This window comes from Prunus dulcis, unplaced genomic scaffold (genome assembly GCF_902201215.1).
Source record: "Prunus dulcis unplaced genomic scaffold, ALMONDv2, whole genome shotgun sequence".
Taxonomy (NCBI): Eukaryota; Viridiplantae; Streptophyta; class Magnoliopsida; order Rosales; family Rosaceae; genus Prunus; species Prunus dulcis.
Window position 1 is genome coordinate 395 of NW_023010400.1, and position 17,069 is coordinate 17,463.

At 36.9% G+C, this 17,069-nt stretch overlaps 2 protein-coding genes across 2 annotated transcripts; both read left to right on the forward strand.

Annotated features, from left to right (window-relative positions):
• The first annotated feature begins 3,116 nt into the window (after window positions 1-3,116).
• On the forward strand, window positions 3,117-4,995 carry LOC117613570 (BURP domain protein RD22-like). The gene is made up of 3 exons (XM_034342176.1): window positions 3,117-3,251; window positions 3,429-3,543; window positions 3,713-4,995. Exons 1-3 carry the CDS (start codon window positions 3,213-3,215, stop codon window positions 4,822-4,824), a joined length of 1,266 nt encoding a protein of 421 aa, XP_034198067.1. The 5' UTR covers window positions 3,117-3,212; the 3' UTR covers window positions 4,825-4,995.
• A 9,428-nt stretch (window positions 4,996-14,423) lies between these two features.
• Window positions 14,424-16,115, forward strand: LOC117613571 (BURP domain protein RD22-like). The gene is made up of 3 exons (XM_034342177.1): window positions 14,424-14,559; window positions 14,737-14,851; window positions 15,021-16,115. Exons 1-3 carry the CDS (start codon window positions 14,521-14,523, stop codon window positions 15,923-15,925), a joined length of 1,059 nt encoding a protein of 352 aa, XP_034198068.1. The 5' UTR covers window positions 14,424-14,520; the 3' UTR covers window positions 15,926-16,115.
• Window positions 16,116-17,069: the final 954 nt, after the last annotated feature.

Genomic DNA, 17,069 nt, shown 5'->3' on the forward strand with positions numbered 1-17,069 from the left:
GTCGTCGTTTTTCGTCGTCTTAAGTAAGACTAAGACGACGTAATATATTTGTTGAGCGACGTTGATTTGTTTTTTTAACGTCGTTAGGTATAATATAACCGTCGTTGAAAATTGTCTCTCTGATTGCAAATTTGCAACGACGTTAGGTATAATATTTGTAGATACACAAACGCACACACAACATCAACTTCCAAAAAATTGTCTCTCTGATTGCAAATCTGTGTCATCTGTTAAGATTAGGATGTGGAACAGAGTTCCATCTGGTAAGATTTCGTAACCCTTGGGATCTCAGAAAAATCTGATTATGTCGGCGGTTTTCTATATAAACCGTCGTGGTTATTTCAATTTTTGTCATTAAGTAGATCTACCGACGTAGGATAAGAAAATCAAAGAAAAAAATTGTTAACAAAAATTCTTATTAAGACGACGGTTTAAATTAAAGGTACGACGTATAAAATGAATAAATACGACGTTAGATTTTATAGTACGATTTAAAGATAACGTCGTAGAACTATACGAGAATGACGTCGATATATTTATATTTTCCGTCGTTGTACATTAATTTAATACGGCGATATTTTGTATTTTAAAGCCGTGAATTTGTTTGTAATTATACGGCGTCTTATACGAAAACCTCGTCGTGTTATTTTATGAGTAAAAACGGCGGCTTTTATTGAAATCATCGTCTTTACTTTCTACGTCGGTCGATTCATAACTTCTGCCGTTCTTTGTTGGCTTTGATTTGACACTGCGGAAATCTGTTTCAAATAGACGTCGGTTGTTTAATTAGGTACGTCGTTGTTTTTGAACAGCCATTTGAATCTCCATTTTTTAGTTGTCTAAGGTGGTATTACACGACGGTGTTTTTAGAACTGTCGTCTTTTTAAAAACCACGACGGTTTTCACTTAGACCGTCGTTGTTTTCTGGTCGTGTTTTTCACTTTTTGTAGTAGTGCACAATCACGACACAACAATCACAACAACTTCATACGAAGTTATAGTGTCACCTTATGCCTCCGGTAAGGGCCCTATCCCATTTGGGAATGCATAGTCCTGTCACGTAACCTACGGCTACATGAGATTAGATTTCGACGCGGATTAATTTCGGCAGCATCTCGACACAGTTCTTGAAGTGGGCATAGGTATAAATACCCACGTACCACCCGAAGAACGTACCGAGATGACACCGAAATCTCCACAATCGAAACCTAATCCTGTAGCCGAAGATTATGTGACAACACTATGCATTACCAAACTGTCCAAATAATGGGACAATTCAAGAATTAATTGGACCGCAGTCATGCCTTACGCATCCATGCACCAAATCCAACTAATCTCGAACGGGAAACTACGTGTTACTAAACATAAAAATAAAAGTACGAAGTTAATTTCAATTAACTTCGTACATCACAATACATTGTGCTACGTCACGCACAATTTCACAACATTATACACATATAACTTCACAAAAAAATTACAAACATAACAAACAAACTTTTACAATAACATACCTTCTCAATCGTTCTCCACTAATCACTAATCACATATATCCCTAACGAGAACAAAATTAATAGCGTTAGTACGAATTTACATTAATACATTTAAACTAACGACAAAAAATACATACCCAATGAACGTACTGAATTCATAGCAGAGCAGCGGCAGGGGGAGTGAGAGAGAGGCAGAATGCAATTTCTGCATTCTGCCTCTGCAATGGCAGATACTAATATGAAGAAGAAGGACTTTGCGCAACGAATCACTGAATTCGTTGCGCAAAATGCTGTCGCAAAAGGGCACTTTTCCGTCGCACAAAACAACATTTTCGTCGCGCAAATACGTGCCGACATCTGCTTTTTTGCGCGACGAAAAATATTATCCGTCGCACAAACTTTCGTCGCGCAAGATCGCACCGGCATTAAACTTTTCGCGACGAAGATAAATCCGTCGCGCAAAAAAAAAAAATATCCACCATTCATTTTGGCGCCAAAAATAAGTATCCCTCGTTTTCTTACGCGACGGTACATTTTTTCGTCGCGCTAAGTTGTCTTTTGAGACGAAAACTCTCGTCGCGCAAGCTTTTTTACCGCCAAAAAAAAGGAGCCAATTTTCTTTCCATCTTTACGAGACGAATGTTTATAATTGTCGCGCAATATTGTCATGCGCGACAATTTTTGTCGTCGCGCAAGATTTTGGCGCCAACAAAATAAACCGGGTTTTGATCCATTACCTTTGTGCGACGAAATGAATTTAGGTCGCGCATAGATTGTTTGAGCGACGAAGCTGTTTGTCGCGCCAGTTTTCTGTTGTTTGCGCGACGGAATTTTTTTTCGTCGCAATAGTATTTTTTGCGCGACGAAATATTGTTCGTCGCGCAAATACTAAATCGTACTAGTGTATGCACAAATTAATATATTTAATAGAAGCCCAAGATTTCCGAAGCATATAATTTCTACAAAAATCTGCAAAGTGTTCTACTTTACAAACTTCATATGTCTACCAATTTCTACTAAAATTAATTTCTCTGCGGTGCTCAGATTCATCATATGTGTGTCTTTAATTTTAGTGAAAATTGGAAGTTTCCATCATTTTTGTTTTCTGGGAATTTTCTGAACCAAGGAAAATCAAGTAAAATTAATAAAGCATAAATTGGAAAGGGAAAATATCTAAAGGATGCATTGTAGGATTGCTCATGCCAACAATTGTACCCTCTAAATATATAGGGACATTTTTTTTTTGTTTTCATGACATGTGGTCCTAAAATTATTGTTCCTAGCGGGCTCTCCACCCCTCTCGATTGAAAACCTATTGTGTAAATCTTCAATCCTAAACGATGCACCTAAAACTCATGTTGCAATACACATCCACCCATTCTCAGGCCAATTATTACTCCTAGTGGGCTCTCCACCCCCTCTCAAATTTAAGTGGTCCATTATTATTAACCATATATTTTATGGACCAGCAAGCTGTGAGGTTTTATCTCAAAAACCTTTCTCCCACATGCCACAATTTATGTCTGATACATCACATCATGCCACTTGTGTCAAATGAATTTAAGTGAGTGAGGCAGTGTTACTTCTGGGTACCCCTCGTCATTTGTCTATAAAATGGTGAAGCCAGTTGCTACTGTTACCATAAGAGCCAGCTCCGACTTTCTTTAATTTCTTGCTTCATATCCACTAGCTACATCTGTTGCCAAGTTAATTTCAGTCCTAATGGGGTTTCATCTCCCACTCATCTTTGCTATTCTCAGTGTAAGCTCTGCAATTTGATTAACTTTTCCATTCTCTCTCATTGTACTCTATACAAACGAAAGTTTTGTGTTCCTATAATTCTCTCCGATTTTATTTAGTAAGTACTTAAGTGTCGTCCACTAATTAATTACACTTTGTGAGATTTGATTTTAATTAGAGTTTGAATTAATGTTGCAGCTAGCAGCGGTTGCACTGGCAAACCATGCTGCTCAACCAGCACCTCAACTTTACTGGAACTCCGTCCTGCCAAACACACAGATGCCAAGATCTATCAGTGAACTTCTGCATCCTGGTTTGTGTTGAGCTCTTTAGAATCTTAGATATCTCTTCTGCCTGCCATTTTACTAAAATATGTTCGACCACATATTTATCAGTTAACTACTGTCATTACATGAGTGACACATATTCACAAATCGGCTGATCACTTATTTTCCATTATGACGTTGATATATAATTTGCAGACTCCACAAATGAAGAAAAGAGCACAAATATCGTGAATGCTGTTGGGGATGGAAAGAACAAACGAAGTTACAGTCTAAGGAATTATGGAAAACGTCCTCCTCCATCTGTTGGGGATGGAAAGAGCAAACGAAATTACAGTCTAACAAATTATAGAAAACCTCCTCCTGCATCTGTTGGGGATGGAAAGAGCAAACGAAATTACAGTCTAAGAAATTATAGAAAACCTCCTCCTGCATCTGACGAGGGCAAACCTGAAATTTTCCCATCGAACAAAAAACATTACAGTCTAAGAAATTATAGAAAACCTCCTCCTGCATCTGACGAGGGCAAACCTGAAAATATCCCATTGAGAAATTCAGGTTACCAACGAAAAAATTATGGAGGACGTCCTCCTGCATCTGACGAGGGCAAACCTGACAGTCAACTACTCCATTATAGAGACTTGGCTATTTTCTTCTTCGAGAAGGACATGCGCCCTGGCGCAACAATGCAGTTCCAATTCCCTAGAAATTCAAACACGGCTACTTTCCTGCCACGTGAAAGTGCTCAATCGATCCCCTTCTCCTCTAACAAACTACCAGAAATTTTCAACCATTTTTCAGTGAAGCCAACATCTGTGGAAGCCAAAACAATTAAGCAAACAATCGAAGAGTGTGAAGCTCCAGGCCTTAAGGGAGAGGAAAAATATTGCGCCACATCTTTAGAATCAATGGTTGATTTTAGCACTTCGAAGCTTGGAACAAGAAACGTTGAAGCAATCTCGACGGAGGTATTGGAAAGAGGAGCCACCATGTCCATGCACAACTATACGACAATGCCGGGACTGAAGAAGTTGGCAGGTGACAAAGTCGTTGTGTGTCATAAGGAGAACTATCCCTATGCTGTGTTTTTCTGCCATGCAATAAAACAAACAGCAGCTTATGTTCTCTCCCTGAAAGCCGATGATGGGGAGAAGGTTAAAGCTGTAACCATCTGCCATCTAGACACATCAGAATGGAACCCAGAGCATTTGTCCTTCCAAATCCTCAACGTTAAGCCCGGAACCGTTCCCATCTGCCATTTCATTTCCACTGATGCTGTTGCCTGGGTTCCAAAACACAAATCTGCATGATCATCATTTAGCACTGTGCGTATAATTATCTCCCTACTTATTTCTACCTCTTCATCATGTGGTGTAAGATATATGATGAGATGAAGTTTTTGGGATTAGTGGTCGGGTTGCCTGAAAAACACAGATTATAGAAACTGCTTGAAATTAACCCGATCATGTTTTCTCTTGTAAGACTTCAACTTGTACTCCCCAATGTTTGAGTGTTGAATTGTTTCGTTGGAATAGGCTGCTAATGCATTAGTTAGAGAAGCCTCCATTTATATCAAAGTCCTCAAACTATCAAGAACTAATTTATCCAGAAACATATACCAAGACGCAAAACAACATATTTTCCATGCTGTCTGTAACACCAAAGCAAACTTCCTTTATCACATCATTTAAAGGATCAAATTCCATCATGTAAAGCATACAAGTGCCTCCCTAATATGATAGTTGTACACAACTCTAATATCATAAAGCAAACAAAATTTCTAAGTTAGTTTGCTTTATGATAGTTGTTTTTTGAAGGGGTCCTTTGATCCTATCTCAAAAAGTTTGGCTTTTATTAGGTTTAACTCTGGTTTTTATCTCTACCCACTAACTTTTATCTCTCATTTTTATTACCCATTTTACCCTTTAAAATAAATAGGGCAATAAACTAAAAATTCTGATTTAATGCATGTTTTACTCATAAGAGAACTAAAAACTAAAAATTCTATACTCTAACACAAAAAATGAAAACTAAAAACTAAAATTGAAATGGTTTCAAGCAATTGCATGTCAGGCGCTATATATAATGTATCAGCCATGGTTTGTTTAATACGCGGTCATTTCGTCATTTTCCCATTCAAAATATTGAAATTACGAACTACATACCATGAAAGATAAGAAACTAAAAGCTTCAAGAAAATAGAAATGTGCTACAAACACAGCAATGAAGATGTGGAAGCATTATCTCAGACGAATGATTCTGAAGTGGAAAAAACAAGAACAAAAAAGGAAGTGAGTTAAATTTGCACCTGCTATGTTCAAACGACAAAGTTGGTTTCCCTTTGGTCGATTACAAGAGAAGCTCAATGCAGCTTACTTGGTTCCTCTGGTAGATGAAAATATAATTTTTCTCCTAATAATAAGGGTTTAGTGCAATCAATGATGGGCTGTATAGAACAACTTTTTTGTTTTATATGTTTATGTGAGACAAGTTTTGCCAGATTGAATTAATGTCTTCTAGCTACGTGCCTTATCTTTTTGCCGGGCCATGAGTTGAATGTAGAGGCAGAGCATGGACTTGGGGTCAAGTTTGACTTGTAAAATAATTAGGAATTGAATGGCTCCTACGTTCAATTATTTTAAATTTTTTTTGTCCAAGCCATTCAATTCCTAATTATTTAGATTTTCGATTCAGTGAGCATCCACAATCATGCTCTCTATTTTTAAGTTAAATTTTAGCTAAAAATGTATAAAAGTTATTTTAGGAGCTCTCTATAAAATTTAAACTTCAATCGTTTTCTCTAGTTTAGGGAGTCATAAATGCCATAACTCTTTTTTGATTGGTCCATCTCTATTAAAAAATAAAATAAAAAATAATTAGCATTAAATAAAAGTTTAAAATACTCATTAAATAAAGCAACATTAAATTATAGGGAGTCACTAGGAGTCCTATAAATCTCCCTATTTTAAGAGGTGGATAGGGAGTATGATTGTATTTTTACAATTCCTCCCTAAAATTTGTTTAATGAGATGGTTTAGGGAGCCCATTGTGGATGCTCTCATCTCAAAGAATGAAAACCTCAATGTAACACCCCGACTCCAAATTTAATGTCTATTTTAATTTATTTAAAGTGAAATTACGAATTTACCCTTGGGGTAGGAGTAAATTGGTCATTTTCTTATCCGAAAGGATTTTGGGACCACGACTGGTGTTTTTGGGTAGATGGTACTGAGACGAATTCGTAGACACGCGGTAGGCTTGAAACGGAGTTGTAACGAGGAAATAGTGATCAAAACATTATCAATGGCAAAACTGTAATTATTTCAAATAATTTGATAAAAATCAGATTTTTCACCTCAACACTCTCTCCTCGCGTGATCAGCTCTCTCTCTCTCTCTCTCTCTCTCTTCAGTGTCTCTTTCTCCTCGACGCTGATTCTCTCTCTCTGCGATTATCCCAGCACCGGTCACGGCCAGGCACACCACCGGTCCCGATCGACTCCCCTCGATGTCCCGGTCAAGACCCGCCAGCTTTCCCCGTCAGAAACCACGAATTCCGGCCACAATCTCGACTGGTTCGAAACGGAGATTTCCCGTCGTCGCGCCGCCGTCTCCGCCACCCAAACCCGGTGAGTGAGGTATGGTTTCTTCCTCTTTTTTAGAGTTCTAGCTGACTGATGCATAGGTTTGGATCGATTTGCTGGGTAGAAACTGATTTTGAAAACCTAGGTTTTGGCAGGATTTCAAAGTGAAATTTCGGCCAGTTGCCGTCCGAATTGGACCTCCCCATAGTTGAATGAAGTGATCCTGACCTTGAGTAGAAGCTAGGATTGGAAGGGTGAGCTCAGGTGTGGAGTTTTTCGGTCGCCGAAATTTACTCTACACACCCACGCGCTGCCGGCGCATGGGCGAGATTGGTGAAGTTGCAATTTGACCCAATGAGATCCTTAGGTTGTCACGAGTGCGTAGGATTTTGTGGATCTCAATTCGGACATCGTTTGACTATCGAACGGATTTTCACATATTGTGCGTTATCCGGGTTCGATAGGTTCTGACCGTTAGATATTTTCTCAATTAAAATATGTTGTTCTAGGTATACCTAGGACTGTGTAGGACTTCACAGATTATGAATCGGAGCACCAGATGTTCTGATTCAATAATGCAAAGTTTGTGGGTTAGCGATAACCGTACAATCGTGAACGATTCCTAAACCTATAATTGGACCTTAGGATACCTTTTTCAACATGCACGTACTGGGAATTTGGGGATTTAAATATTTAATTTGTGATTTCTACTTCGACGTAATTTTATATTAATTAAGGGTTCGTATCTCGAAATAGGTGTTTCGACTGCACGTGCTCAGCAGGCAGGACCCTCTCGTGGTCAGGCAGCATGAGAATATTTGTGAGTGGACTTTGTTTTCAATCATATGCATGGTTTTATTGATGAAAGATTTATGCATAATGTTTTAATGGTTTATTGAATATATTATATTCATGAGTTGAATTTGATGTTTGTATAGCGCTTTGGCAATATATTGTGGGTTTGGTATATTTGGGTATTGAGAGTATATTTTATATGGATTTTGGGAAAGTATATATATATATATATATATATATTCTCTATAAGCGAGATACTTGGGTTGTTGAAGTGAGTTGAGGAAGAACTTGAATATGAGGGGTTGTTGAGAGAAGTTGTATGATTACACTATGTAAGTACCTTCCCTAGTTATTAGACTTTCCACACGTGGCGTTGGATGTTCCGGCGTGTGGGAAGAATAGGTTATCCTTCTCACCCTCGGCGTTGGATGTTCCGGCGTGTGAGACACTTTCCATATGAGGCTTGGATGTTCCAGGGTATAGAAAGACTCTGTATATTGTTTAGGGTCATTACCCATGGCATTGGATGTTTCGGTGTGTGATGATCCAGTCTGCGCGCGTAGGACATAGTTTGAGAGCTACACATGGCGTTGGATGTTCCGGTGTGTGAGCTATGGAGTTTGGTCCCCCGGTTGGACCGCTCATCCCTAGACGCAGGATAGCACCTGAAAATCCTGCGGGCTAGTCAAACGATCCCCCAGTTGGATTGTTTCCCCAGTACCTAGGTAGTATGATGAGTATATTATATAGCTATGTATAGTTATATATATATTTATTTATTTATTTATAAGTATATGTATAATTGGGAGAGTGGAGAAATAGAATTTTTCAGTGGTTTGGTAGGAGTTGCAAGATTGTAGGAACGGGGTTTATGGATGAGATGACTTGTGTTTTAAAAGAATTTTAAATGAAATATGTTTTGAGTAATTAAATAATGAATTGTGAACCTGCATGTCTTGAGCATTATTTTTACACGGTGGGATTACTATATTGTTTTAAATGCAAAATCTTGTTTTTGTCCACTCACATATTTTCTGTTTTGCGCCCCCCAGCCAGTAGTCGCTCCAGGAAGCGTGCAAGTGGTGTACGAGGCTCGAACCATGAACTTTCCTAGTTAGGATTTGAGTAATTTCTTCTACTCAACTGTTCTTGTAATCTAAATCAGTAGATGCTCTGTTATCGCCCATGGTAGACTTTACTTGTGAGGCCGGAGGCCATTTAGTATGTTTTGATGAATTATGAAAGCATGTTGCTGGTTGGGATTATTATTTTATGTATGTTGTAGGTTGAAATTTTTGTTGGGTTTGCTTAATTTACAGGGGTGATTCTGCCAAAATTTTGGTAGAGAGTCTCGGTTTTTAGTAAGTGGGCCCGGCATCGGGAAGATGTCAAAACAAAGACGGAGTCCGCTTCGATTTCCGGGAAATTCCGGGGCGAGTCCTGTCACTTAAGTTTAAAAGCAAGTTTTCTACGTATGTATATATGAAAAACTGACATTTATGAAAATAATAAATCCATATTTTTATGTAAGCCAACTTTCTAAATCCATGTACTAAATTTATTAGGGAAATATTGGAGAAACTGATTATTATGAAAAATTAAATGTGAAAAATTGAACAAAAATTTGACAGGTTGTGAAGACCTAAGCAACAAATCTGCTACTGGGGTGTTGGGGTTTTCTACGTCATGTGGAGCTTCATTGCAGTATCCTTCCACTTCCATTATGTGTTGTTCTGATTGTAAGTGATGAGGGTATTATTGGCACCATAATAAACAAATGTTTCAATCATTACAGACATTTCAAGATGGATTCTTCAAAAATTTAGAAAACATGCATCACAAAAAAATTTAGAAAACATGCATCATGAAAAAATTACGTGAACAATACACTTACACCATGGGAATACTCCTATATATTTGAACACATAAACACGTGTTCAAGGTTATATATTTCATTACCTTCACAATAGGTACCAAACCGTACCATGGGAACATTCATATACGCACAACATACTTATAACATACCTTCACTATAGGAACATTCGTGTATATTTGAACACAAGAAGACATGTGCACCACAGTGCACGGTTCACATGAAGTGCGAAGATGAAGAGGAAATAAAGAAGAAGAATACAAAAGAAAATGGAGATGAGAAGAAAAAAAAAAACACGAATAATGAAAAATGAATTGACAATTATATATGGTTGACATTAGATCTAATATTATATGTAATAACTAATGATCTAAAATAAACATTAAATCAAACAATAATTAAAAGATTTGACAATATAAAAATTTACACGTCAGCAAACTCACCATGATAAGTTTGCTGACGTGTAAAAATAGTCAATGGACTACATCGAAAAATAATTGGCTTACATCAAAAATTAAAATCACGTGGGTTATTCCTAAGAAACCTTAATATTTTTGGGTTCATATATTTTTTGTATTTAAAAAAAAAGAAATTTGACCATGTATGTATGATGATGATATGCATGTTATTTTTAGACCTAAGGTAAAACAAACAAACTTTTTACTCCATTTTTCATGAGGTTTATCACAAGAATTAAACTGTTATATCCTCCATTTTAGATCTCATGCTTCCATTTAATGAAAAGAATATCAACAACAAAAAAAGAATAAAGTTACAACATTGATCAATTCAAATGTCCAACTACCGGATCATGAGCCTTTGTACTTAGAGACTATGCATTTATCCGTATTTCGCTAAATTTAGACCATTATAATAATCTAACCCCTTAGAATGTGACACATCATCAAGTTTTCACTAAACAGAAGAGTTAAGTTTTTTTTGTGGGTAACTAAAGTCTTGTTTAGAGCTTTTATTTTTTTTTTTTCTTTGTTCTATGTAAAGTATAATGGGTTAGATTATTATTTGTGGGTGACTAAATCTTGTTTAACAACAATAGTTAACGTTTGTTTAGAGAAGAAAAAAAAACTTGATGATGTGTCATGTTCTAAAGGGTTAGATTATTATAATGGCCTAGATTTAGCGAAATGCAGATAAATGCGTAGTGTCTTAATGCAGAGGCTCGGGATCCCTAACTACCATTGAAACATAAGAAACTAAAATCTTCAAAAAAAATGCTATCAATTGAAAAAACAATAATTAAAAAACAAAAAAAGGAAGGGAATTCGCACCTGCTATGCAAAAAAGAGCAAGTCGGTTCTGTTGTAAAGGTTTTTGTGTGAAGCCCACTAACTATTCATTTGGAGATTTTGGGTAAAGTTTGTCTGCAACTTTCCCTTAGTGCACATTCACGTGGGTTGGCTACCTCCACCAATCTGCCTATAAATAAGGCATTATCCTGCCTTTGCATATATACCTCCAGAGAGAGAAGAATGAGAGTCAGGCAGAGAAGAGGAAAAGAAGGAAGAAAGAAGGTGAGTGAGTTGAGAGGAAAGAGAGCAGAGAGAAATTCTCCAAGAGAGAAAATTCAGTGAGCCACACATATTGTAAACACTAAAGTTGTAACCCTATTATTTTATATAGTGGAAAAGTTACTGCTGCTGCTCTCCGAGGACGTAGGCATAGCCGAACCTCGTTAAATACTGTGTCTCATCTACTTTACACGCAACTCAATATTTTAGCACATATTCCGTTCATTTTACAACAGATTCAATGATTTTTTCTTCTTCTTCTTTTTTTCTTTTTCTTCTTCCTTGGACAGGAGCTGTTTAATCTTGGACTCTTCCCCCATCATGCTGGGCTTGTCTTCTTCTTGAGGATTGTATAGGTCCAGGAAATGCTTTGAGGTAGTTTTTGTGTTTTGAGCCTTGAGACCCAACTTCACACAAAAAAAACAGATTTGACCAAAAAACAAATTTGAAGGACATTGAAATTGTACCTGTAGGATAGGTAAAAAGTTAAAACACTATAAGGGAGGTAAATAGTACGTTTACAGAGTTTAAGTGTAATAAAGGAATAAAAACAAGCCCAGAGGATTGATAAGTGATATCTATTCTTGAATATACAGAACGTAAAATAAAGGAACACGTAGAAAATTATTTTATGTGGTAAAACCCCACATCTGGGGAAAATCCACGGGACTTCTTAGTCCAAAACAAATCCATTATAGAATGATGATTACAAGAAGTACTCACATACTTATTCTAGACACATTCTAGATAATGTTTACTGACCTCTTCGTAACTCAACTTTTGTCACGAGATGATCTTTCGACACTCCTTATGTTGAACGCAATATTGGTCACGATTTCTTCAAGCTCACCAGAGTTCTTCCAACTCTCCTAATATTGAATCTGATACTAGTCACGATCGATTCAAGCTCATCGTAGAACAACCGCCACAACGTTCTTGGTGCCCTCAACCGTATGAGTCACGGAACATGCAAATGAATACAATATGAATGATAAAAGTGTTTGATAAATCACCAAGTTATGAAACACTTGATGATTTATCTCAAATAAAAACTCAGCTTTCCAAAGTTTATGAATTGAAAATATGATCGTTAAAGCACTCAAAACAAAGAAGACGAAGGTCTTATTTTATAGACTTTTTCTTTACAAGAAAGAAAATACGTTGAAAACCAAATCTTCAATTTCCAAGGCTTGACAGAAAATTACAAAAATATCTTTCCTATTCTAGAGATTGGTCACATGTAGTCCAACCAATAGGTAATGAGATATTTAAGAAAGGAAGATTTTGATCAATATCAATATCAAATGAATTCTTATACGCCTAGTCAGCTATTCAGGGTATCTTGACTCCTTGATATTGTGATATGATTGAAACATGATTTCCATGTTAGAAAATTAAGGGGATGTTAAACATGAAAGTAATAGGAGAAACAAATTGATTTGGACCAAAATTGCCTAAAAAGAAAACACTCCTAAATAAACTTCAATTCACTTTTAAAAACAGTAAAACGTGATTGAATCGTTCGTTAAAACAATTCCTTAATATACATGCATGATAATGACATCACTTACCCCTGAATCAAATTGTCAGGCCTCGGACTAGGGGGTCGATGGAAATCCCGCACCAGGTAAGTGAGAAAATAAAAAGTAAAATAAAATAAAAAGAAAACTGAAACAAGGGTTTAAAATAAACTTCTCTTATAAAATAGCTCCAAAATCTTACAACTTTACAAGAAATAAATAAAGCTCTATCATTCTTATCTAATTAAGCCTCAACTGGTTGAGTCCTTGTCTTGCCCACTAATTCATCTGAAAAATTAAACAGGGTGAGGGATGAGCAACCACTGCTCATTAGGGACATGAGACCTTACCACAGTAAATTGATATAACTAAATATTATCATAAACATAGAAATATATAAGTATTATTATAATAGGATTCATAATAATTAATATAAAAGTGTAACAACAATATTTACATATACGTACCAAGATAATTACACATATAAATATAACCAATATATATTTATATATATTTTAAAATACGGATCTTCACACAAATGCCTTTCACGGGTCAAGCCACAAGTCTGTGTTTTGGGGATTGCTGAGCTGCATCAATCCTGCCAATGTCAATTCTGCCCCTAGGCTCTCTCAAAGCACGTTTACAACCTATGCTAACGTACACTAGAGTTTATGCTAGTATCTAGAAAATGCCAACACTAATTTCGTAACACGTAGAAATTGTTAGAGATTGGAAGTTTTTGTCATTTTTTTCTTCCAGTCTCCCCACCACTCACTAATACAGATTACTCATGTGATGAGTTTACAAAACCTATTTCTCTACTCTCTCATTTGTTATTTACTTTTTTTTTTTCCTTGGAAATGTGTTCCGCCAACGTGAGGAAGAAAAATATGCACAAATTAATATATTTAATAGAAGCCCAAGATTTTGGAAGCACATAATTTTTACAAAAATCTACAAAATATTCTACTTTACAAATTTCATATATCTACCAATTTCTACTAAAATTAATTTCTCTGCGTGCTCATATTCATCATATGTGTGTCCTTAATTTTAGTGGAAATTGGAAGTTTCCATCATTTTTGTTTTATGGGAATTTTCTGAACCAAGGAAAATCAAGTAAAATTAATAAAGCATAAATTGGAAAGGGAAAATATCTAGAGGATGCATTGTAGGATTGCTCATGCCAATGATTGTACCCTCTAAATATATAGGGACATATTTTTTTTGTCTTCATGACATGTGGTCCTAAAATTATTGTTCCTAGCGGGCTCTCCACCCCTCTCGATTGAAAACCTATTGTGTAAATCTTCAATCCTAAACGATGCACCTAAAACTCATGTTGCAAAACACATCCACCCATTCTCAGGCCAATTATTACTCCTAGTGGGCTCTCCACCCCCTCTCAAATTTAAGTGGTCCATTATTATTAACCATATATTTTATGGACCAGCAAGCTGTGAGGTTTTATCTCAAAAACCTTTCTCCCACATGCCACAATTTATGTCTGATACATCACATCATGCCACTTGTGTCAAATGAATTTAAGTGAGTGAGGCAGTGTTACTTCTGGGTACCCCTCATCATTTGTCTATAAAATGGTGAAGCCAGTTGCTACTGTTACCATAAGAGCCAGCTCCGACTTTCTTTAATTTCTTGCTTCATATCCACTAGCTACATCTGTTGCCAAGTTAATTTCAGTCCTAATGGGGTTTCATCTCCCACTCATCTTTGCTATTCTCAGTGTAAGCTCTGCAATTTGATTAACTTTTCCATTCTCTCTCATTGTACTCTATACAAAAGAAAGTTTTGTGTTCCTATAATTCTCTTCGATTTTATTTAGTACGTACTTAAGTGTCGTCCACTAATTAATTACACTTTGTGAGATTTGATTTTAATTAGAGTTCGAATTAATGTTGCAGCTAGCAGCGGTTGCACTGGCAAACAATGCTGCTCAACCAGCACCTCAACTTTACTGGAACTCCGTCCTGCCAAACACACAGATGCCAAGATCTATCAGTGAACTTCTGCATCCTGGTTTGTGTTGAGCTCTTTAGAATCTTAGATATCTCTTTTACCTGCCATTTTACTAAAATATGTTCGACCACATATTTATCAGTTAACTACTGTCATTACATGAGTGACACATATTCACAAATCGGCTGATCACTTATTTTCCATTATGACGTTGATATATAATTTGCAGACTCCACAAATGAAGAAAAGAGCACAAATATCGTGAATGCTGTTGGGAATGGAAAGGGCAAACCTAAAATTTTCCCATTTTCAGGTTACAGTCGAAAAAATTATGAAGGAAGTCCTCCTCCACACGTTCAAAAAAATTACGGTCAAAAAAATTATGAAGGCGTTAAAGTTTACGGTCAAAAAAATTATGAAAGAGGTGCTTCTCCATCTGACAGTCAACTACTCCATTATAGAGACTTGGCTATTTTCTTCTTCGAGAAGGACATGCGCCCTGGCGCAACAATGCAGTTCCAATTCCCTAGAAATTCAAACACGGCTACTTTCCTGCCACGTGAAAGTGCTCAATCGATCCCCTTCTCCTCTAACAAACTACCAGAAATTTTCAACCATTTTTCAGTGAAGCCAACATCTGTGGAAGCCAAAACAATTAAGCAAACAATCGAAGAGTGTGAAGCTCCAGGCCTTAAGGGAGAGGAAAAATATTGCGCCACATCTTTAGAATCAATGGTTGATTTTAGCACTTCGAAGCTTGGAACAAGAAACGTTGAAGCAATCTCGACGGAGATATTGGAAAAAGGAGCCACCATGTCCATGCACAACTATACAACAATGCCAGGACTGAAGAAGTTGGCAGGTGACAAAGTCGTTGTGTGTCATAAGGAGAACTATCCCTATGCTGTGTTTTTCTGCCATGCAATAAAACAAACAGCAGCTTATGTTCTCTCCCTGAAAGCCGATGATGGGATGAAGGTTAAAGCAGTAACCATCTGCCATCTAGACACATCAGAATGGGACCCAGAGCATTTGTCCTTCCAAATCCTCAACGTTAAGCCCGGAACCACTCCCATCTGCCATTTCATTTCCACTGATGCTATTGCCTGGGTTCCGAACCACAAATCTGCATGATCATCACTTAGCACTGTACGTATAATAAGCTTGGTCGGGTTGCACCCTAGGCCTGCATAATTATCTCCCTACTTATTTCTGCCTCTTCATCATGTGGTGTAATTATGTAACTATGTAGACTTCAACTTGTACTCATAATAAAGCATGCTGTTGGGGGGTTCTACTTAATTTCGTTCTCTCCAATGTTTAAGTGTTGAATTGTTACGTTGGAATAGGCTGCTAATGCATGTAGTTAGAGAAGCCTTCATTTATATCAAAGTCCTCAAACTATCAAGAACTAATGTATCCAGAAACATATACCAAGACGCAAAACAACATATTTTCCATGCTCTGTCTGTAACACCGAAGCAAACTTCCTTTATCACATCATTTAAAGGATCAAATTCCAGTACTAATCTAATCCATCATGTAAAGCATACAAGTGCCTCCCTAAATTTGTCCATTGGATATATATATATATGTCACTTTTTATTTTTTGATAGCGATATAAATGTTGAGAAAATTAGAGTACACAACTGTTGAAATGTAAATTCTGTTACTGGTTTAAGTTTGTTAGTTGACAGGTGTAAGGCTTAGATTTGTTTCTAGAGTGTAGGTCTCATAGGTCCTAGCTCATGCCAAGTGTGCAGCTCATATTGCTGACACTAAATTGTATGGCTGAGATCATATTCTCTGTTGTACAAAAGGAATGTTCTGTTAGAAATGAATACAGTGTGCTGATTACATTCATTTTGCCAAACAGATTCTCTCCCTCTCTTTTCTCTCTAAAACCTTGTCCCATATACTTTGTGTGCAAGAAATCTACTATTCTATAGAAACTTCAACATGGTATCAGTAGCGAAGGTTCTGATCTGAGACTGGGCGTAGTGAAATCAATCCAGTTGAAGGTAGCATTATCTAGTCTCACATGGCTGGATCTAGCATGAGTGAGCTTCGTGCTCCCATCTTCAATGGAAGCAACTACGATTTCTGGAGAATAAAGATGTGCACAATCTTCAAATCTCACAAGCTGTGGGATATGGTTGAGAATGGGTATGAGCAATCTGTGAAGAAGGAAGAAGGAGAAGATCTGACAGCAGCTCAAAAGCTTGTTTTGGAAGAAAATATTGCCAAAGATGCTAAGGCATTGGGTCTGATCCAGAAT

Bases quoted from the DNA above. Each gene is read 5' to 3' on its own strand.
- LOC117613570 (XM_034342176.1), top strand. From the start codon at position 3,213: ATGGGGTTTCATCTCCCACTCATCTTTGCTATTCTCAGT. The intron at 3,252-3,428 runs GTAAGCTCTGCA...TTAATGTTGCAG, and splicing joins TCATCTTTGCTATTCTCAGT to CTAGCAGCGGTTGCACTGGC. The intron at 3,544-3,712 runs GTTTGTGTTGAG...TATAATTTGCAG, and splicing joins CAGTGAACTTCTGCATCCTG to ACTCCACAAATGAAGAAAAG.
- LOC117613571 (XM_034342177.1), top strand. From the start codon at position 14,521: ATGGGGTTTCATCTCCCACTCATCTTTGCTATTCTCAGT. The intron at 14,560-14,736 runs GTAAGCTCTGCA...TTAATGTTGCAG, and splicing joins TCATCTTTGCTATTCTCAGT to CTAGCAGCGGTTGCACTGGC. The intron at 14,852-15,020 runs GTTTGTGTTGAG...TATAATTTGCAG, and splicing joins CAGTGAACTTCTGCATCCTG to ACTCCACAAATGAAGAAAAG.